The sequence below is a fragment of the Epinephelus fuscoguttatus genome, linkage group LG9 (genome assembly GCF_011397635.1).
Source record: "Epinephelus fuscoguttatus linkage group LG9, E.fuscoguttatus.final_Chr_v1".
Classification (NCBI taxonomy): domain Eukaryota; kingdom Metazoa; phylum Chordata; class Actinopteri; order Perciformes; family Serranidae; genus Epinephelus; species Epinephelus fuscoguttatus.
The window spans coordinates 9,979,123-10,002,126 of NC_064760.1; the positions used below are offsets into that span (position 1 = coordinate 9,979,123).

The 23,004-nt window shown below is 43.1% G+C and overlaps 1 protein-coding gene across 14 annotated transcripts in view; it reads right to left on the reverse strand.

Moving 5' to 3' along the window:
- Positions 1-321: 321 nt before the first annotated feature.
- The window catches only part of rapgef2b (Rap guanine nucleotide exchange factor 2b), a 151,632-nt gene continuing 128,949 nt past the window's right edge, over positions 322-23,004 (reverse strand). For 7 of the 14 annotated variants that reach the window (XM_049585100.1, XM_049585094.1, XM_049585099.1 and 4 more), the window contains 16 exons: positions 22,062-22,170; positions 21,457-21,733; positions 19,972-20,129; positions 19,195-19,209; positions 18,486-18,726; positions 17,573-17,956; positions 17,251-17,462; positions 16,687-16,810; positions 16,205-16,228; positions 13,185-13,408; positions 12,510-12,677; positions 10,687-10,836; positions 8,100-8,301; positions 7,477-8,006; positions 5,580-5,989; positions 323-3,961 (listed from right to left, as the gene is read on the reverse strand). In XM_049585100.1, the coding sequence (XP_049441057.1) occupies positions 5,628-5,989; positions 7,477-8,006; positions 8,100-8,301; positions 10,687-10,836; positions 12,510-12,677; positions 13,185-13,408; positions 16,205-16,228; positions 16,687-16,810; positions 17,251-17,462; positions 17,573-17,956; positions 18,486-18,726; positions 19,195-19,209; positions 19,972-20,129; positions 21,457-21,733; positions 22,062-22,170 (3,180 nt within the window). In that variant the 3' untranslated portion in view covers positions 323-3,961; positions 5,580-5,627. Of the gene's footprint in view, positions 3,962-5,579; positions 5,990-7,476; positions 8,007-8,099; positions 8,302-10,686; positions 10,837-12,509; positions 12,678-13,184; positions 13,409-16,204; positions 16,229-16,686; positions 16,811-17,250; positions 17,463-17,572; positions 17,957-18,485; positions 18,727-19,194; positions 19,210-19,971; positions 20,130-21,456; positions 21,734-22,061; positions 22,171-23,004 lie in introns of all 14 variants that reach the window. The other 7 variants (XM_049585097.1, XM_049585092.1, XM_049585093.1 and 4 more) reach the window with 6 other exon arrangements.

A 23,004-nucleotide genomic window follows, 5' to 3' on the forward strand; every position in this document is an offset into this window, starting at 1 on the left:
ACACACACTCTGGACCCCTGGGCTGGTGCCCAGCAGAACTGTTCAGTAATCCATCATGTTTACTTGCAGTTGAAATAACTGTAACAGCCTGTATCCTCAAAACACAATCCTAATCTAATCATTTTCTTATTACGGGTTCGTGGTGCACAGTGAGCTGGAGATATTGAATTTTTATTATTAAATGAAACAGCTAATGTAAGAAACAAATGAGAAATGAAATAAATTAGAGAAGTAAAAATGAGTTTGGGACTTGTGCTACTCTCACAGCTCTGAAATAATAAGACAATACAAAACAAGTAAATAAAAGCGAGGGGAGACTTCAATATCTCTTTTTTATTAATTCTGACACACTGCGGTCAGATAGAAAAGTATGAGAGTTACACTTTTCAAGTTGCTTCCATGACTTGTGCAAACACTAGACGGTATCCGGGCGAAAATCCTCTGAAGGGAAAAAAACTAAAACGGAAAAGAAAGACATCGAAATGCAGAAAAAATGAATAAGTGCATTTAAACCTATGTGTTGATTCTTTATGCAGTATTTATTGATTCCCAGCTTCATATAAACTGGATGTTGAGGCATAAACATAGTACATTTGAACAAAAATATAACCAATATTTACAATTATTGTATTAAAAATACAAAAACAACTGATACGTACTCCACCAATTGTCTTTTTAAAAGACATACAGGTCAAAGTAGTACAAGAAAGAATGAAGAAAAGAAGGTCGTCACCAGCTAAATGTACATTTCTCACTGACATCACACATCAAACAGGAGTAGCAGTTCTACCTACTACACTTATCTTTACGCTTGTACATTTTTGTGCAACTTTTTGTTTTCGAAATAGGTCTCGGCCCGCTAATATGCACATTATCTTCAGAGTTGAATGAAAGTGAATGATGCATGTCACCACTGTATTACAAACAAATTATTAACAATCTATCTGCAGCCATTACAAAAAAAAAAATACAATAACAAAAAGAAACCCAGGAAATCATTAGTGTATAGTCACAGACCACAGTGGAAAACACTGCACTCATTCATCTTTTTCTCAGTCTGTAGTTTCCAAGACTGATCAATGTGATCAGTGCGACTCAGTGATAGAAGAAAACAAAAAGTCACTTTTCACAATTGGATTTCTAATCGTTCTGATTGGCAGCCTTGAAAAAGATTTTCTTCATGCGTCAACTTCCCCACCGGAGTCGGAGAAAAATAAAATCTTCAGTCACTTCCATCGATGGCGAGATATGGTGGAAAAACTGGATGCAGGCGTTAGCGATTTACAAACAGCATCCACTGAGCTGATGTCTGTAACAGGTGAGTTTCAGAGGATGAGTCGATGCAGCAGAGGGAGGAGTGCGGGGCGCTCTGTGTGTAGACGAAAAAGATCTAACAACACAAGTGTGATGATGCCGTCTGAAGCCATGTGAGAACAGAACACATAGAAAATGCTTGGCTTCCTCTTGTACTGAGTCTTAATGTTGAAATAAAAAGTCTTGGGGGGAAGTATCTTGAATAAGGCATTTCACTCCGCTATTGCTTGAATCAAGACTGCTCTTGAAACAAGGTGATTTGTGTCGGGAACAACCACACAAAGAAATGTATGCGATCATGGAATCGTAAGGCGCTTTGGACATTCACAAAATGTGGTGTGATGTTCAGGTTGAGAAGAAAAAAAAAAGCCAATTTAGAATTTGTGGATACTTTTATCTTGAAAGTGTTTTATAAGACTCTGTACAAGATCACTTGTAAAGGTAGATAGTTAATTTACACATGGCAGCTTCTGAAATATGCTGATATTTACCACCTTGGTTGGTCTGTGATTCTTTTCATATAAAACAAAGGAAAGAGAGGCAACGTCTCTGACGCCAGTGTCAGTGAGTGCTCGCTGACCGCTCACAGTTTGTACTTTACCTAACATCAGCTATAAAAATGGGCAAAACCTCCAGGATTGAAGGAGCAGTGTGTAAGATTTAGGGGGATTTAGTGGCATCTAGTGGTGAGGATTGCACATTGCAACCAGCTCAAACTTCTCTCGGTTAGATTTCCTTTAGTGTTCATTGTTCAGGAGGTTTTTACCAGGAGCCGAAATATCCACAGAGGTCTCTTCCTCTCTAAAACAAACAGACCTGGTGATTAAATCAGTGTTTCTCTGATGCTGTTTGGCATGTCAGAGATAGGCCACGAGCTCAGCACCTGCTACTGTTTGCTCACCTTGTTTCTCTGATCATTTAAGATCAATGTTCAGGAGGTTTATACCAGGAGCCGAATTATACGCAGAGGTCTCGTCCTCTCCAGAACAAACAGACCCAGTTATTTAAAGCAGTAAAAACACTGAATACAGCAGTTTCACGTTAAAACAATTCTTTTTTTTCCCCGACACTTTCATGGCGGAGGGGCTGCTAACTAAGGTGGCCAATGTGAAAATGACCCTATCTAGAGCCAGTGTTCGGTTTTATTTGTTTTGGGCTACTGTAGAAACATGACGGTGCAACATGGCGATCTGCGTTGACGAGGACCTGCTCCCTATGTAGATATAAATGACTCATTCTTAGGTAACAAAACCCCAACAGGTCTTATTTTCAGGTGATTCTACACTAGAGAAAACACACTTATTATATTTAATTTCTGCCACTGTATCCCCCTAAATCCTGCACATTGGACCTTTAAATCCTCTCCACTGCAGCTGCAGCTGAGCTTCAGTTACCTCGTGTACCTCTGCAGAGACCAACAGGCTGGAGTCCATGCTCGCTTAGTTTTCAGTGGGCGTTCAATCACCTCTGTGCTTTTTGATATCACCTACAGGCCAGGAACGAAACACACTCTCGATGTAACAGCAAGCGACAGGATGAAGAAAAGACTTTTTGATAAAACCAGACAAGCTCCAAGGTGGGATGACAATAAGATATGGTTCACTCATACCCTGGTATCCAGGCCAAATGTCTGGTAACATCTAGGATTGTGCTGAAAGTGCTATTTTTTTCTTTTTAGAAATGAATCTGTGTATGTACTGGTACACAAAATGTACTTTGTGTGTGTGTGTGTGTGTGTGTGTGTGTGTGTGTGCATGTAGGTATGTCAGTACACTGTGCATGTTGGTTCTCCCGACTGGGCTCTCCTCCTAGCTTTGATTTGAACCAACACTTGATAAACTTTCACATGTGAAACATGAGATAATACTGGATTCAGAGTTCAAACACTCAACAACAGATGGGTTGTTTCAGTCCAGGCAGAGAAATGTGGGCTGACTTGGTTTCTTTTTTTTTCGGCCCCCAGAGTGCAATCAGTCAGAGAGAATGACCATTAAAAAGAAAGAAAGAAATGAAATCTAGCGGGAAGTTGAAAATTCAAGAGTCAAGTCAACCGTTGTTTCTCTCCGTCTTCAAACGATGGTCCGTTTTGTTTCCATTTGTTCTGTTTTTCAGAAAGTAGAAAATGACAAAGTGCAGCTGAAGCTCAACACGTCTTGATGCTGTTGTGTTAACAGGTGGGTTTGGGGGGTTTGTCACTGGGTGGGGGCCGGTTTCTAACAGCAACATCTATGTGGTTTTGTGTGTGTGTGTGTGTGTGTGTGTGTGTGTGTGTGTGGCCAGGTCGACCCCCCCGGCAACAGTTAGGTTTCTGTAGTCTTTTTTTTTTCCAAAGTGCCAGGCGTTGTGTCATCGTCTTTGACCTTCTCTCCATCTCTTCTTCACAGTATTTTTTTTGCATGCAGGGTCATTCAACCCCCTATGATGCTTTAAGGCAGGGGAGGGAGACGAGCAGAGGAATCCACCAATCAGGAGGGAGAGCCAAGTGGAGGAGGCAGGCACGTACGTAACTGATGATGAGTCCATTGGTCGGTCTGTCTGTCTGTCTGTCAGTCTCTTTAATCCTGCCCACCCCAAACCAGGGGGACTTCAAGTTACTGAGAAAGGACGTCCACTGTTGTCCCTCAGACCGCTGACACCTGTTCATCCTCTGTGGACAGAAGAGACAGTGAAAGGTTATATTGAATGCAGACATGTGATGTAGAAACTATATTTTCAAAAGATATAATAGTAGTGAAAAATGTTGACTTCAGTGAAAGCTGAAAACTAAGATGAGCAGCTGCAGCAGTGATAGTTAGGATGAAAACCTGCTTCCTTATGCAACCCTGTCGCCAGGATAAATGTTGGCATTGTACGTTTCTTCAAACCACTGATACGTTACATTTGTATGTTATTACGTTGTGGATACGTTGAAACTTATACAATGCAAAATGCCATAGGCTTGTGCTAAAAACATTAGCATGTTGTATTTGTGGGGTGTTTGTCTGTGAATGCTGTGAGTTACAGTGAAGCTGATTTATGTACTTGTGTTTGAAACTGTTTATATTAAGCCATGATTTATGTGTGTTTAATGTGTGTTTTGAGTCAACTAAACTTTACAGCGCTTAATAGAAACCTCACTGCCAACTAGTGTTTTGGAGCTGTAAATGCAGAGTGACACAGACACACCACCGCACAGATATAAATGTTAACAGTGGCGTAGGCTCTGCATAGAGCTGGAGCATAAGCATAAATCCCGCTTTACTTACAAATAGTGAAAACTACACACACAATGCAGAAGAAGAAGATAAGAAAATACAGGCAGTGAGCAGAGTCTCTGCAGATAAATACACCACCACACACTTCTAGTGGGTCGTAAGTGATGAGAGAGATTACTTCTGTATGAGTCTGTACATTGTGTTTTAAAATCCTGCACATTATACCTTTAACATGTTTACTAAATCCATTCTCGCTCAGTGTTTGTCTAGAGTTTTTACACACAATTTTGTTTTGATTTTTTGAAATGAGCAGAAAACAGTGGCTGCCTTGAATGTGGGAAAATAAAAAACTTGCGGTTTGAAAAATTGTTTGTACTTCCTCTTTTTGTCTCTGCATGCTTTCAATATTTTAACTGTATAATTGTTCGTGCTATTTGTGCTACAACTGATGAAAAACAGCCTTTTTAATAACTGATCTAACGGCTGATCTAAAAACTCATTTTAAAACTTGAGACCTGATTAGTGTGAAACAATCTTTAAAAATCACTGGACAACTGTGTGTAGACAAAGTGCTGCTACAATAACACAGACATCATGTGGAGTCAGTGTAGGCGAGTCAGGTGCGTGCTGGTGCAGGAGGATGGAGGTGCATGTTTTCAGGCATTGACTGCATGGGTGAGAGGATCCTAACGGCACTGCGCCTGCTGATGGATGCTGATCGGCGCAGTGTGTGAGACGGTGAGAGAGGAGAGCAGAATGTGTGGTGGCAGAGAGGTGGTGAGTTTCTGGTCCAACCAGTATGACTCATGCATGATGACATATTGTGGGGTTAAAGGTGAGGGTCCTACTCCAAATGAACAAGTCCCAGATCATAAATACTAAATGTCTGAATTTCAGTTTCTCATCAGGAGCACTGACGGAGGATTGTAATTTGGAGTGGGACCGGTCCTACTGGTGTTGTGGGAAGTTGTGTGAAGGAATGGTCAGTCTCAGTCCAAGTGTGTGTTCCTGTTCACATGCAGGTTCATTGGAGTGGAGGGGGGGGGGGCAACCTGATAAAGTAGTTTTTACCTGCCTTGGGGAGAGGGGCCCTGCCTGTTAACCCCCGTACACACACTCTCATGGTCTGGGAGTCTCAGGTGTATGCTGTGCCACTGGCTTTGGCTTCCTCAGAGCGATTAGTTTGGAAGACAAGGACTCACCCTCCTCTTCCTCTTCCGCCTCTTGCTCCTCGGCCGGTGAGCGCGTGCGGTGGAGGCCGCCCGCCCGCTGTTTGGCCCCCTGGGAGTCGGGCGACTGGGTGACCATGCGTGAGCGCTGCAGAGCCGTGGTGTAGTCGGGTGGCCGGCGGCCTGAGTGGGTCGCTGTGGACGTGGGAACAGACGGGGCTGGGTGCTGCCCTTCAGCGAGGTCGGAGATGGTCAGGGCAGTGTAGCCAGGGGGAGTTGGGGGAGGCTCACGATAACGACTTTCTTTCCGTGCTGAGGGGACACCAAAAACATGAGGATGAAGATGATGAAGAGACTTGTAAAAACTTTAGGAATACTAGTCATTCACTGGGAATCATTAGCGATTATTTCTCTATAAAGTTTTTAGAGTGCATTTTTTCCCCTTAATTGATAGAGATGGTGGGAAACAACAGGAAGTAAAGGGCTGAGAGAGGAAGGATTAAAGGGTAACTTCAGCATTCTGCAGCCTGGACCCTTCTGTTCCCATGTTTTCATGCCTAAGTAACTAATGGGAACAACATTTCTGACATTGGTCCAGTACTGAGTGAGACAAAACAGACTGCAACGTAATCTAGCGAGCAACTGAGCATTGTCAATGTACATCCACTAAAAATGCTTCTCTTTGCTACTGACATGTTCAGATTATTATTCTACGTGTCAGACAACATTATGTAAAGGATCCATGCAGAGATCGACCTTTTTATTTAAGGGTAAGATCCTTTTTGTTAAACTGGAAACAAGCTATTGTCAAACCCACCAGACTCCATTTAAAAAAACGGCAATTCTATCATGGTAAGACACACTGCATTCAAAGTTAACAGAGGCAAAATAAAGCTCACAAAAGCCATACTGGTTCATTTTTCCACTGTTCCAACAATCACCAACTCTAGTTTGGTTAAAATAAACCCATTAATTGACCCAGTTAGATGTGCAAATATACTGACTCTTTACATGCTAAAAGTACTGATTTTTCAAATGGAGTTTGGTGTGTTTGGCAATAGCGACTTCAAGGCTGTTTCTGATTAAACAAAAAGGAATTTTCTCTTTAATACTAAGGTCTATCTCTGTGGGGACACTTAGAAATCAATCTGAGCCTGTCAGTGGCAAAAACAACCACTTTTAGTGACAGATTGTCGCTATAATGCAGTTGGGTTTACTGCTGCCGACTGCAGTGGTCTCACTCATAACTGGAGAGACTGTTTTTCACATTAGTCACTTGACTGGAGAATATCAAAGTTACCCTTTAAATCCAACAAAGGTTACATGTTCAGCAGCTTGAACTCCGAGGCCACTATGATGCACCAGAGGTATCATTTTCGAAAACTCCACTGCATAAAAAATCCACAACACCTTCAACAATAAGTGAAAACAACTCGTCTGATGTGGGAACTTTTGCTGTTAGAAATTAGATGAGAGGATTAATACAACTCTCACGTCCACTACGAAGCTAGGGCCTGAAGCAAGTTAGCTTATCTTAGCATAAAGACTGAACACTGTGTGAAACAGCAGGTCTGGCATGATTTAAAGATGACAAAATCTGTCTACCAGCCCCTCCTCAGCTCGTTTATACAAAAACTGAAGTGTATAAAAGACAAGTCGTGGTTTCATGAGAGATTATGCGACTTCCTGTTGTATTTTCTCATGTGATAAAAATGTTTTGCCCTAACAAGTATGACTGAATAGGTTTCCTATAAACACTTGAACAATCAGCAACAGGACTGTGATGTTCAGTCACTCACAAATGAGGCCTTTACCCCCGGCGGTGATGGGTGATGGGGAGGGCCGGCTGAGCTGCTTGGCCTCCTCTGACCCGGTGGATGTGATGCTACTTGTTTCTGGGTCGGCGTTGACGTCCTTCCCTCCTCTCCTCTTAATGGTGCCAGTGTCTCCCTCAGAGTCCTCTCCCCAGTACGCAGCTGAGGATGAGGAGGAGCTTGCGGACGCCCAGCTCCCCCTGGCCTGGGCTGCCCACAGTGCAGCGGGCCCCCCTAATAAGGCCTCAGGTCCACCAGGAGGGAGCCCTCCGATGACTCCTCCGCCTCCGCCTCCACCGAATGCCAGAGTCTCCCAGCTGCGTCCCTGCTGCATGGTCTGGATGTTGTCATGGGATCCAGAGGAGCAGGAAGTCCAGGAGCCGCGGCCGCTGTCTGCAGCATCAAGGGAAACGCGATCGCCCTGATCCTGAGTCAGCTCCTCTGAACTGGGTGAGGAGAGCACTGTAGGGCAGCCGGTGTAAATTCCCCGGCAGTCCTGCATCGACGAATACGACCTATGAAATGATAAAAACGAAGAAAGCTTACTCAAGCTTGAAGGTCAGGTAAATAAAAAGAGAACAACCTACTGGCATTCTGAGTGTTCCTACCCGAGGCTGTACTGGTCGGGGTCGGTTGTGGCTCTTCGTTCCAGCCGCTGTCCTCCGATGTGAGATTCCCCGACTCCTCCAGAGTGACGCAGTCTCCTCTCCTCCTGGGCCATGTCGAAAGAGGAGTTACTGACGAGGCTGGAGCGCGAGGAGATCTCACTGTGACCGGAGTCCGAGTAGGCATCTCCCATTCTATTGTAACCTGGAGGAGAGAAGAAGAAATTAACCGTTACAAACGCCTAACTTGGCATGATAACCTCACTCCTATTCATTTGCTTTTGTTGCAAAAATCAAACCTGACAGATTCAATTTAAATCCCTATAAAGAAAAGGATGATAAAGCCCTAACACGGCCCCCTGCGTGCCGCCTGGCTCTCAGCTACGTTCCAACACAAACCTCCAAACATCAAAATAACTTATGGTGGGTCAGTTTTCATCATAAATCATGAGTAATTCACGTATCTTATCTCAGTCAGTCTTTTAAAGTGAGGCATCACACACAGACTGTGGGGATAATTGTAGAGTGCCACTTCCAAGTAAGCCGACCAACTCTTTAGGGATAAGTGCATTAGATTCTTACTGAAGCAGCAGTTTGCTACGACATTCGGGGTTTCAGCACGGCTCTGAAGAGTGTGGAAAAGTTTAGATAATAAGCGTGAAGGGACTGGGAATTGCACAAAGTCGGGGGAAGTATAGAGAAATCACTGGTTATGAGTGCTGACACATGTAAGTACATATTTTCTAGTTATAGGCGACTGTCAGCGTGGTATTTAACGTAGCTCGGCTATACAGTTGAACAGCCTGGTGGTGGTATTCCCCAGCCACCATCAGCATAAATCACCTCAATAACCTCTTAAATCCTGTGTGTACTTTAAAGTCTGCAGACAGGAGGGAATGTTTAAATACTTTTTAGGAAGCTTTGACCGTAAAGATGTGGAGCAAACATGAGTCAGATAAAGTGCAGACAGATCAGGATTAGCCATTACTAAGTGATGCAACGATTAAGCTCAGGCCGAAAGGGAGACAAACAGACTCACGGGAGCCTTCAGGTTCCAGCAGCGACAAAAACAGTTTCGAAGTTAATTTAAGAACCAGACAAAGACAACAGATGTCTCTCTGTAAAGCCTGTGGTCCACTGTCAAACTATCTAGTCCAGCAGCTTCAACAGCCTCACACAGTTGCATGAAGACAAAGTTACATGTTCAAATGACAATGGAAATACATGTGTGAAGTATTCCTTTGCTCAGACAGTTTGTTACCATGTTCTTATGTCTATGATGGTTTTATTGTCAGTATGTTGTGTTTAACGTCATCCTGTCTGCCACAGTGTGTCAAATGATGTGCTAGTACCGCCCCTAACAACAACTGGAAGCGTCGTGCTGTAGCGCTTCAACAGAAGACCACACACAATTACTACTACTTTTCAAAACAAAAAAAAAAAGATCTGTACTTCTTCCACCTATGAATTAGCTTACAATAATGTGGATACCCAATAGTTAAACTCGATTTCCCGGCTGGGAAGCTAATCTTCAGGCAATATCTATTATATTATTATAATGATAGGATTGTGTGTTCAGGATATATCTCATCTTCAGCAACTAATCTCTCTTCATCCATTCCACGAGACAAAGCGACAGCAAGAGGTGAGAAGAGGAGGCGAGCTGCTACGGGAGCAGAGAAGAAGAGCTGCTAAAGGAGCCAAGATGGAGAAGCTAGAAAGAGGGTAGGAGTAGCATGAACTGTTGGCATCCACGAGCGCTGACACACACATAGCCGCTGGCAGTGTGGGGTTATGCATAGAAAATAACAGAGGCGGCTGTTTTGACATGTGCCATTTGGCACCGTTGTGTTTCGCCTTTAACTCAGGTTGTTAGGGAAAACTGAGCTGTTTTTTACCAGTTGTCAAAGCAGTGTGTGACGAACACACAGAAGAAGAGCTGTTTAGCCACCAACAGCCACCATGGCTGAACATCTAAAAAACAGATCACTTGGTCAACCAAACATCTTTACAAAATTTAACAAACAGCAGTGGCTCCCAGGAAATGCAGGTTGAAGGCATTACAGCGATGAGCTACTGAGATGTTGCCAAAATCCTAAAATCCAGAGCTGTTGGCATTACAACTTAAAGCACAGGGTTTATGGCATACAGATTCTTAAACTACATTTAGTGCTCCTGACTGCAGATTCATTAGTTCGGCTCACCATCAGACCAGCACCAGTTGACCTGACTCTGCGGCCTGGCCGGACAGATGGGACAGGACGAATAAAAACAACATTTCATAGACTGAAGTGCAGTGGGAATACGGTGGCCTCGGTGTGGCTTCACATTTTAGTTTGTTATTGTCTTATCCCTGACAACGACCACAGGACCAGTCTTTGCCAACTGCTCTCAAGATGCAAAGAAAATCTTCCATCCAAGGTAACGAAACACTGCACTGAAGTATCTTGGTCTCATTTAGGAGGAGAAATCCGTATCTGAGACATGATGCAATGCATGGTGGCAGCCACCAGGTGGCATTTGTGGCACATGGTGACAGAGAGAAGGAGCCTGGAGATGGTGTGGGAGGGAGGGAGGATTATTGGCTTACCCTTCTTGGGTGAGCTCTGGGGGGAGGTGGGAGGGGAGGAGAGCTGGGAGGAGGCGTTGGACACAGTGTCCTCTGGCTGCCTCCGGTGCCTTTCGTTCCCCTCCTCTGACAGAGACAGGATCTTCTTCAGAGACTGAGGGGAACTGGTGCCTGTGGACATTTACAAGAAGATGAGCAGAATTAGCATGAGGAACGCTGCCATTTCCCCCCGAGGGGGCCGGGATGCTAAACTGCATTGTCTGGGATTTTTTTTTTCTTTCTGTAAATGCTTGTTGTCAGACAGCCTCTAGGTGGCAGCACTGTCATAAAGAAGCTGGGAAAGGCTGGTTCTGCTATTGTCTGCAAATAACAGGATGAGGAAGAGAAAACAGGGCAATGGTGGCACGAAGAACGACGAGTGAGCATGAGATTCATTCAGGCTTATTTCCACTTAATCCTTAACAACACTGTTGTACAATATTATCAGTGAGAGAATAATATGTTTATCTTCTAGTGGGGACAAATTAATACGGTAACAGTAGCTTTGACTCACAGATTTCAGCTTAAAAATGACATGACATGTCCCTCACAGTAAAACACGGGGGAATGTATACATGCAGTTTGCTTTACTAAACAGATTTATACACTTTTCTCACTACAAATAGCTTCATTAGGTGTTTTCAGACCACCACACTTCGGGGCTCTCTGAGACAAACTGCCCACTGAGGAGCTCCCGCGAGACCGCATACCTTCAAGTCACCTTTGTTGTCTGTTTGCATTTGCACCGCCAATAGTGACATACTGTAAACCGGCTGGCAGTTGGTACAGCACTGTTCCTTTTTGCTTTGATGAGTCAAAATCACTTTGCATTTCCACTGTTACATATATGCTCAGTAAAGCCTGGACGTCACTGTCGGCACATCTGTCCATGTTTTGTTTCTCCATTTCCTTTGATACGAGCTGTATTTGTGTTTTGTGTATTTCTAACACATCTGAACCAATCACTGAACAATTATGTCACTGTTGGTTTCTCTTATGTTGAGAGAATGCCTCCTAGGGATGCACGACATATATCAGACTGATGACTTATTGGCTGATGATGGAACATTTTTCTAATTGTGCATTATTCTGATAATTACAATTATAGCTGTAAATTGCGCCGGTTATATGAAGCCAGATTGCTTTCATTAACTTAACAAGAGCAAGAAGAAGGACTATAGCAAGCAGTCTAGAGGGCAAAACACGTCGGGGTGTGGACGTCTTTCAAAGTTCCAGAGAAAGACAACAGGATTCCGCCGAAGAGGTTGATCACCGACCGCCTGACACAGGTTAGAGGCAGCGCTGAAGGCTGAAGGACCGTCTCCAGAGTGCAATAGTAATGTTAGCTTGATAAGTTCAGTCAGAGCTATGAAATATTAAATCATCCATATTTTCTCACTACATCTTAACCTTTCTTTCCCTCAGGTGTACATAAACTACAGGTTATACACTTCTTTCTACGGTAGAAAAATGTGAAATTATTGGTTATCGTATTGGTTGAAAAAAATCGGTGCATCCCTAATAGCTACTCTGAAAAAGGGGCTAAAAAAGTCCTTCAAAACTGCATTCTAAGAACTACGATTGTTCCTTGTTCTTACAGCGGAGACAAAATAAAAGGGGGGTTCTTAGAAATGTGAAAATGTTCTTCCTGTCTGAAAAACACCTGATGTTGCCAAAACTTTTTAAATACAATAAAACATATAAATGTATAAGAAATGTATGATCTTAAAGTACTGGTTGTATGTATTTATTCAAACTTACAAATGTCTCTATTCCTAATTCATAAAGCTTGACGTCAATCTTACCGAAAGGTGGCAGGTCCTTGACTGGCACTTTCTTTCGAGATGGGTACAGGGCCACGGCAGGGACCTGGAGGGCCTGGTTACCTTTGGCCAACTGGCCCCTCTGTTGGCTGGCAGCTCTGGACACGACCGGGGAGGTGTCTGGTCGTTTCCCACCGGCATTCTTGGGCACTGAGTAGGGTGAGACATTATGACCACGAGATTTAGATTTGAGATTTGAACTGCGTATGTTACAGGACTAATGAGAAGCAGGAATTTGCTGCATGGTTTCGGAACTGATGTTTAAAACTGTCTGTGAGCACTTGTTCTCTCCTTCTGTCTATCAGTGCAGTATCAGCGAGTGAAGTTGGCGTTAATAGTGGGAAACAGGCCGGGAGATTCAGTCATTTGTATTCACTGCCAGTGAGTCTTAAAGCAAGACTGAGTGTCTTGTTACTTCAGTGGTCCCACCCTGTCTGTCTGCTATGAATCCTGGGAACATGCATGTGTCTCCAGAGAAATATGCAGTTAAACAAAATCAAGAATGTTGAACTCTAATTATGTTCTTCAAAGGATTGCTCTGTGGGGAGACGAGACAGTATGGGTTCATCTTATACATTACACTCATATTTCATATTAGATTTCTAAGAACGGCTGCATCGTTTAAGCATCTGTGTGTGTGCTGTGTCGCAGACTCACATGTGCTGATGGAGGGTTCACACTGCAGCGAGAGCGTCTGCAGACTCTCCTCGTTTGTTTCTAGACTGAGGTTGGAAAGGTACTGTTTGACCTTCCTGGCCATCTGGGCGTCCTCGTAAAGCTTTTTGGCGTTCAGGAAGGAGCTGCGTCGCACCCTCTTCTTGTGCCCGCCTGTCTGGGTGACATCGAGCACCGCCGCATTGGCACTGCCCTGGCTTAGAGACCTGAACGCACACGTAGGCACCCACAGAGAAACATGCACATGAGAGGAACAGAGATGTGCAGGCACGAACGCAGACAAAGACGCACAAAAACAAACAGAAAGGACAGAGAAAGACTTATTAGCATTTAGCTTCAGTGTGTAAATAAGCCTGTAAGCACTACATGGCTTCACAGAGAGCCTGGTGTGTAAACTTGTACATGCACAGAGCAGCTTTAGGTATTTCTCTCAACTCCAAAACATTCCAGTCATTCCAGACAGCAGAGGGGGGTGAGGGTTGATGGCTGTAGTCAAACAACAGGGGAGTAGAAAGGGGGGAGCTCTACGAGTGTAGCACGGTCATAGTTTACATTTCTGTGGCTTGAGTCAGAGCTCGTAGTAGCGGTGGTAGTAAAAGCTTTGCTCGCACATGGTCTCGGCCAAATTATACACAAACAGTGTTAGTCAATGAGAAGTCACGCCTGTACTCGTTAGTGGGAACATATTTATGGGCTTTCACTTCCAAAAGGTATTTCTAACAAGTGTGATTAAGAGAATGTACAGTATCTGTTGTGTATGTATAGATGCTCAAAAAAAATCTTGTAAGTACTACTTTCACATCTTGTAATTATAACTTAGCACCTCATATTCCCAAGATTAAGATCTCATAATTACAAGTAAAACTCTCACAATTACGAGATACAGATCTAGTAATTCCAACATGGCTGTCTCATAATTACAGGACGCTAAGTCATAATTACGAGACGCAGAATTCATAATTACCAGAAAACTTCTTCTTGTAGCGAACGCAGCGTGCTTCTATATGTTTCACACTACATGCTGTATGCACAGTGATGTCCCATTTGACCACAAAAATGTAAAGCATGATTTAAAAAAGGACTTCATATCCAGAATCTCTGGCTGTTTGGAGCTTTGACTTAAAGATAAAACCTCAAAGACAGGTGAAGTTCTGAAACTGAAGCTGCATGCATGTTGTTAGGTAAAACGTCAAAAACAAAGGTCACATTTGCTAACAAGGCTGCAATCTGACATCAGTGTGTTTAGGATGTGTGTATTAGTTTTTGTCTAATTCATAATGTAAGTGAAAAAGCTACATTTTCATGTTAAAGGGACAGTTCACCCCAAAATGTGTTGTAGTGCTGTAGTGCTGTTTATCAGTGTAGATTGTTTTGGTGTGAGCCCCAGAGTGTTGGAATTATCAGCCATAGAGATGTCTGCCTTCTCTCCAATATAATGGAACTAGATGGCACTCAGCTTGTGGTGCTCAAAGTGCCAAAAAAATACATTTGAAAAACTCAGCATCATTGTCTCTTGGCAGAAATCATGACCTGGTACTCAAGATAATCGACAGACCTTGCTGTGAGCAGTTTCATGTAGGAACTATTTTCTTTCTACCGCACTACACCAGCCAACTGCATCACTGCGCAGAAGGAAGTGTGCATCTACTGCTAGCTCACCTCGCACCAGTGAGTTAGCAAACATTACAGCTCAGCTATAGGACGCCTTAATGTTCATGCCTCGCACTGTCATGGGCACGAGCCTCTTGTCCATGAGTAGATGCACTCTTCCTTCTGTATGGTGATACAGTTGGCGGGTGTAGTTCGGTAGAAAAGAAATAGTTCCTACGTGAAACTGCTCACAACAAGGTCTGTCGATTATCTTGAATTACTGAGCTGTGATTTCTGGTAAGACACATTGCTGTTGAGTTTCTTCAATGCATTTTTGTCTCTTTGAGCACCACAAACCGAGTGCCATCTAGTTCCATTATATTGGAGAGACGACGGACAACTCTACGGCTGATATCTCCAACAATCTGCACCTCAAAACTATCTAGACTGATAAACAGCACTACAGGTAAGAGTAAAAATTAGGGCTGTGAATCGATTAAAATATTTCATCGCGATTAATCACACATTTTTTATCTGTCATAAATAAACCTTAAAGGGGTGTTTTTTAAGTTTTTAATGATCTTATCAACGTGGGAGTGGACAAATATGCTTGCTTTATGCAAATATATGTTTATTATTATTGCAACAATCTAAAACAATGACAAATACTGTCCAGAACATTCCCTAGAATAACCTCAAAGGTAAAGCATGCTCAAAAAATATGCTGAAAGTACACCATGGCAAACTCTATCCCAACAAGCAACAACAGACGGACATATTGACCTGAATGTAACATTACTTAGTAATATTAACACAATGTAGTGTCCAACTAGTAAAGGTCAACAAAACATCCCGTTTTTTAAGCAGCTCGAAGTACTTCACTCACTTAACTCACTTCACATCGGCAGTAAATGAAATAACTTTGGTCTCGTCAACATTTGGCTTTGAAACTAAACTTGCCATTCAAAAGACCACTTTCTTTATCAATTTCTGCTCATGGAGGTTTGTTTCTGCTTGCCATTCTCAACGTTACCACTGCATTGCGTCCCGATTTCCAAAACTACGGGGTGGGCTGAGGGTCATAATTATAAACAGGTACGTGTGTTAACTGCCCGTCAAAAAAATTACTTTGACAGCCCTAGTAAAAAATATGTATTTTCGATTTTGGGGTGAACTGTTCCTTTAAGATTACAGAATGTAAAATAATCCAGTGTAACCTGATGTTAGCACACATGACCTTTGTGTCATTGAACGCCCTTTGGTTAGGGTCAGGCAGTGTTAGTGGAAGGATTCAACTCAAACTGGTAAACGGAAACAAGCTTTCAGGAAAGAAGAAAAGAAGCACACACATTGGCAGAAAAAGGGGCTGCAGTGCAGGGAGTGCAAAAGGTCGTAGGGGTCACCAAACTTACCCTAAACTTCTCCACTTCTTCTTCCTAGAGGGCGGGTGCCATGAACAGAGAAGCACGGAGGGCAAAGGGTGGATGAGTAGAGAGAGAAAGAGACAAAGCTTAGGACAGGAAAGATCACCAAGATCACCAAAAGAGAAGCAAATTTCACCAAAGAGACCCACGTGAGAGTCAAAGAGGGGAGGAAATCAAATGGCAACACCACTAAGAAGTGACATCATTAGACAAAGACACACTTTCACAGGAGCACTGTGCACATTTTATGCCAACAATGTGTATAGGGAAACAGTTGCCAGAGGAAACAGTTGCCAGAGGGAACAGCTGCTTGAAAGAAAAAGCGTGATGCAGGAATCTTTGCTGAATCTATGTGAACCGGCTAACCCCACAGAGTCTGGTTAGTCAGTGGAGAGCTGACTGGTCCTACAGAGAGGGTGAAGGATCGGTTTAAATCTGAGATCTGGTTCTGTTTCGGAGAGGTGTCTTACCTGGTCCGGAACATCAGGGCTGGGTCCATGTTAACGGAGGCCATGCGACCAACATGGCGAATTTCTTTGGCAATCATCCTCAGCTTTTCAAAGTTGACCAGGCCGTCCACCTTAGAGTCGTTGCCTGAGAGATGAGGGAAGAAAGAAAGAGAACACTAATGACTCAAACATTTCACAGCTGACAAAACTAATACTGAACAGGAGGGCTGAAGGAATGAGTCCTGCAACCTGGTTTCCTCATCTTGAACTCAGTGGGTTTTTGATTAGATGCCTGAATTAAGGTCTAAAGAGAGTCCAAAAGCAAACAAGTGGAGTGTCAGATTTTTTTAAGCATTATGTCCGCTTGATGCCAATGATTTTGGGGGTAAAATAACCCACATAAAAGGTCACTAAATGACAGTATTATGATTTATCTTTCTGTTGTGCAGTTTGGCTAGCTAGCCGTACAAAAAAATGTACCACTACCAATCAGTCTACTACCATTCACTACCAAATGTGTCTTTTCTGAATTAATGTATTTCATGGCTACGAGAACTATCATATTTGAAACTGATTTTCAGTTACCTTCATGTAGGAAGGTGAGGTCCTTCTTGATGACGGGGAACAGGGGGATGATTGGTGGCTGGAGGTTCTGATTGTTGAGGACATTCCTGTACTTGGCCATATTCCTAGAGGGGTCGAAGAGGTCCTGCAGGTCCCCGAACAGCTTCTCGTACTTGCTAGGTAGCTTCTCCCATGTTCCCCTCAGTCTGGAGACTGGAGCCAGGTTCAGACCACTGTGAGGGGGTTGGAGAGGGGGGGACATATTAAGCATGTGAAAATAGTCCATTTATGCTTATGCAACACAATGGCAAGTTCACTACACATATATTATTTCATGTCTCACCTGATGATGGCGAACATGGAGTTAAAGTTCTTGCACTCGCGGCAGTGCAGCGCGATCTTGATGAAGTGCTTGACGGTCTTCATGCGTTTGAGCTGGTTGGGCTCCCGCGTCACCTCCGTGGCCACCCAGAAGGTCTCGTGGTTGATGGCCTCCTCAAAGCGCTTCAGGCTGGCCGAGCCCGTCTTGGAGCGCAGCTTGAAGAGGTCGTCGATGTATTCGGTGGGCTCGATGGCGCAGAAGAGTTCAAAGGCCCGCATGGAGAGCTGAGTGGCGACCTCCACCGTGCTGAGCTGTAACAAAGAGATCTGGCCCTCTCGCAGGAGGTCCTGAGCGTCCTCGTCTGAACATAACGTCTCGGTCTCCATGTTGCTCTTTAGGTAGTATCTGATGATAGACGAGAATGTGGGGTTTGTTTTACTTTTCTTTCAGTGTTGAAATGACAATTAACTGAAAAACAACTATTTCAATAACAGATTAATCACTTAAATCAAGCAACAATAGCAAACACTTACTGGTTTCAGCTTTGCTAATTAGAGGATTTAGCTTTTGTCTCTATTTAACATCATTGTAAAAAGGAAAAAAAAATTGGTTTTTGAGTGTTAGCTGCACAAAAGAAGCAATTTAGAACCTTCACTTTGAGTTCCTGACAAATTTAATTGCTGTTTCTACCATTTTACTGACTAAAGGATCATTTGAGGGAAAATAATTGGTAACCACAGCCCTAATTTATTCTTATTTGACCTTTATGTAACCTGGATGGCCTCTTAAGGTTCAAAATCTGTTGTATCAGAGTCCTGGGCAAAAATGGAGCACAATTATTCTCCAACATCAACATTCATGTGAAGAATAAGGATGGAAGGGAAAACAATGTGGACGACAAAAAGGTGGCAAATCCGACTACATATGTAATTACCTGCCACTCAGTTGAATCCTGTCGGCTAGTTTAGACAGCTGATCTGGTAACCGCCTCTGTTTGATGACGCCTTCTGGCGTGACGGATACTTCACACAGAGAATAAGCTTCTGGTGCAGCAGTCAGGGCAAACTCCCTGATAGCTTGAGCCACCACCTCCTTGGCCGTCGTGTCCTTCCCGATCATGATGTATCGAGACTGCTGGTCTGCTTTGAAGACTCGTAATACCTGGTCCGACATATCTGGGGACAAACAGAACACACAGTGAGGATTAATGTTTTCTTATCAGTGTCGTTTTTACTGTGAGTTGTCTGAAGCTTTTGCAAATAACACCAATGACTGTTTGCTGCTTCCCAAGATTTATTAAGAGCCATTCCATCTTTCCACCAGCATCTTTGTGACGTCACCCGCAAACCCCATTGCCCATCATTTATTAGTTTGATCAGAGACACAGCCCCACCAATCATACGACCAAAAAAAAAACCCAAAAAAACAAAAAACAAAATCAATACCCATGTGCCCTCAGAAAAATTAAAAGGCCAGGAGTCTGTTAGCTTTACTCAATCAGCGTCCACAAGCAGATTAACTGAGTTTATGTTACGTGTACAAACTACAGTACAGCAGCTGATTAAGGTCTGTGAGTCTGACAGCATCGACAAAGACGTGACTGTGTCGGGAGAAGCAGGATCACAGGAAGAGGAGATACTTACTCAGTATGACTGGGACTGGAAGAACACAAACAACATGTGGTGGACAGGAGTTAATGACGATAGAAATGTGTCTCAGTTGTAGAGTAACAAAATTCTTGGTAGGGTTTGATGATGTGAGATGAGAAATTCTGTCTCACTGTTTAGATAGATATCCCTTCATTATCTCTGGCCGTATTAGTGTATTGCAGCCAATGTGCAGGACTTCTGTACAGCAAAGATTTACAGAATAGTTGCCCTATATCAGGTGTTGCATTACGCCCAAACACAGCAATCTATATCTGGTTATTTTATCTTCAAACTGTATCAATGAAGTTCAAGTTCAGTTCATGTTTGCCCTTGTAAACAGCAGTTGACAAATAATTTCAGCTCAAGGTCTGTGTGGTTCAAGAGGACCTTAAAGTGCTCCGAAAGAAAGTTATAATTTAATAGCTACAACTGGGCAAACTCCATCTGCTGCTGAAGGTCATGTTATATGAGTGTTTCTAAATTGAATTTCCAGAAAATGAACCATATCACAGTCTCTCCCAGTATCATGATATAACATCGCACAGTTTGTGATTGGTTCCCTGTTACCCCCCTTAAAGGAATGGTACTCTATCACATCACTTTTCAGGGTTCCTTTATATTACAAAATCAAACTTCTAAAAACAAATTAAAAGTCTATTTTTCATTTAAATCACAGTCATAGTCATAATTTTTAGATCTTATTTGCAAATTATGACTAAATTTAAAGTGATCTGTTGCTACAAACTCCCCGTCTCGCACTTTGATACACACCAGGCTGGTTGTTGAAGTCGAGGATGCGGTGGTGAGACTGCAGGAGGTCTGGGTTTGACGACGAGAGGTTCCCACTAACGGGCAGAGCTGGTGCGATCTGTTTGGACTGCTTCATCCCCACAATGCTGTCGTCCTGCGATTGGCCCACGCAAACGTCACTATGGAAACAAGAGGGAGAGCATTGGGGAGGGGTGAGACGGCAGTTCTGTCAACAAAAGGCAGGGGGCGATGTTAGTGTTGGCATGAGAGGGGAGCTGTGGACGCCTCTGGCTGTTCAATCCATTAATTACAGTCTGGAAGAATTACACCACATTTTACACCCAGTGCTGGGTGATTGGTGCTATGACAGGTTCAGTTTAGGGTCAGTGAACAGAAATACCAATCTGAAAGCTCAACCAGGTGTTAGATCATTAAAATAAAATGAGAAAATTAACAAACATGCTTTTAACTTGTAATTTGCCTCGTCTCCCTCAGTAAGTCATTTTCAGCTGTGGGCTGCACTTGTGTCAGAGCGAGAGGTGGGCACGAGTACTCAATGTGGACGTCAGTGTCCATTAAATATCTGCACAGAGCCACAAAACAAAAATGATTTATCTGCACAGCTGAATTAAGTTTACTTGATGTGACATTACAGGCAAAATGGCGACCAGAAATAGGAGCAATGTTTGGAAATATTTCTACAAATTCAACGAAATGAATGTGTAGTGCAAGCTACTGTGTATCATAGTTAATGTCTACGGTATGTGCAGGCTAACCCTCACCCACATTTCTGCTTGGGTGTTCATTTTCTTGCAGCATTTTACAGTGGAGGTGCCATGCCTTACCATTAAATATAATATTAGGCTTATTAAGCTTCTGGGAGGAGCAGCACGACCACACACAGCAGAGGTCACATATTTCATCAATGAAGCGACTGTTTAAACCTTCGTCGACACCGATAACGAGATGAGATGCATCAACGTCTGTCTGATTCAGCTCAGCAGGTCACTGATTGATCGATGACACTGTACGTTAGCTTGGCATAAATCAATCAGGGCAGTAATGTCATGAGAAAAGAAAACTTTCAGAGATTTAACAATCTGGGAAAAGTGGAGACAAACAGCCCAATCAGTCACAATCAGATGGGGATGTGTGGATCACTGCTTCCTCTCTGCACACGGCACAGCATTAATCAAAACTTATACGCAAAACACAAACTGTCTCTGACTCACTGTCGTCACATTCTTCTCTCTCTCTCTCATGTGCGTTAAGCATCCGTCTGATAAATAATCACGGACCTGCTAGTTTGGTGAATAATCAGCTGAGAGCAGTTTGCTGAAACCAAACATGATTATAGGACATTAAAATTTAAAACCTCAAACATTTACCTCTCAATGCCAGCGAGAACTGTCAACACTGAAAGCTATCAGTGCAGCTTTTACAGTTTAATATAATTATTCTCTCGCTAATGAGAGTTACTGTCCACATGTTATTATATGTTATTACTTGTATGGTTTAGGAGGCAGGATGCTGGTGAGTGTCTTGTCGAAGATCTTCTTCAGCTTGTTGCGTCCTCCCACCGTGTTGGTCTTCGCTTTCTTGCTGACCTTCTCCAGGCCCATCACCTGCTCCACGTCCACCGCCAGGTCGGGGATGGAGTAGCGGCTGGCCTTCTTGATGTCGCCGATCTTTGGAAGGTGGGGTGCGCCGTTCTTTCGGTCATGTTCCTCCTCACCGTCCAAGTCGTGGTCGTGCTCTGGCCTCGTTAGCAGCTCTTTAAACACTGGATGAAATGAGGGAGGGTACAAACATTTGGTTAAGGGGTGAGACACATCGTTTTTCGTAAATGAAAACACTGTAATGGCTATCATTGTCCCTCTTTTGTAAATAATAGGACCCTGAGTCTATCTTGGTTTTAATCACAACTCTTTCGGTTTGTGACCTCTTAAGATGAATCAATGTCAACTTTCGAACCCTCTTCACTGATTGCACATATCCGACAGTTGTGACTTAGTATTTCTAAACTTGAATTTCTATTAAATCATGCATGAATTTAAAAGAAAACTCTAAAACTGCTAACAAGATTTGTCTCATAAATATGACGACTTTACCTAAAAGATTTGTTTTCACAGTTATGGACAAGTGGGTGTTGTTCTTCAGAATCTCGTTGGCTTTGCTGAGCTGGACATTCTCAAAGTTCTGCCCATTGACCTCCAAGATCTGCAGAGAGAGGAAGGAAGAAATATATTGGATGCATTTTACAGAATTCAAGACACTCTGCTTTTCTATCTTTGTCTCAGTAAAACAAAAGTACTGAGGCAGGTGGACACTCCCTGATAACAATAAACCACATCTAAAGTTACGACTACCTGATCCAAAGTGATGCAAGTGGATTAAGAGTCAAATTTCTGCTCTAGCGAGCAAGAAAAACCTGCTGGTAAACTACTCAGTGTCTTTTCTGCCTCAGTTGCCACCTTGTCATGTCAAACTGCACGCCATATCGGATTTGCGCAGAAATGTGTTGAACCTTGAACTCATCTACATAAATGTCGCAGGTAATGAATGATCTCTGAACTCCACATTACATCCAGTGAACAAAGAGGCAATAAACGCAGATCCTCTGGCATGTTTCACATCATGACATTTAGTGCAACACATGGTTTTGACATTAATGGGGCCCTGTCGTCTGTAAATTGTCTTAACAGCTTAACCTCTGCATATGGGCCGGATATTTGCATTTAAACAGGATATGCTAACCAGCCTCTGCCACTTCCTCTTTAGTGGAAGAGGAAGTCACCTTTGACTGTAACGTACGTACAGGCCATCCTCTGCTGCTGTGAGCCCGGGAAACACTGACTTAGAAGACCAAATGTCTGTTTTGGGATCAGCTGCGATTAGTGAGATGTTTAGTACTTGGCGACTACTGCTAATGGTGCGATGATGAAAGAAATGGGACTGATACTGGAGCTCTAAAATGATAGATCCCTCATGAATGATGATCGTAACCGAAGCTGTTAAAATTGGGAAGGTGTGAGCGGGTATGAGAGAGTGAAT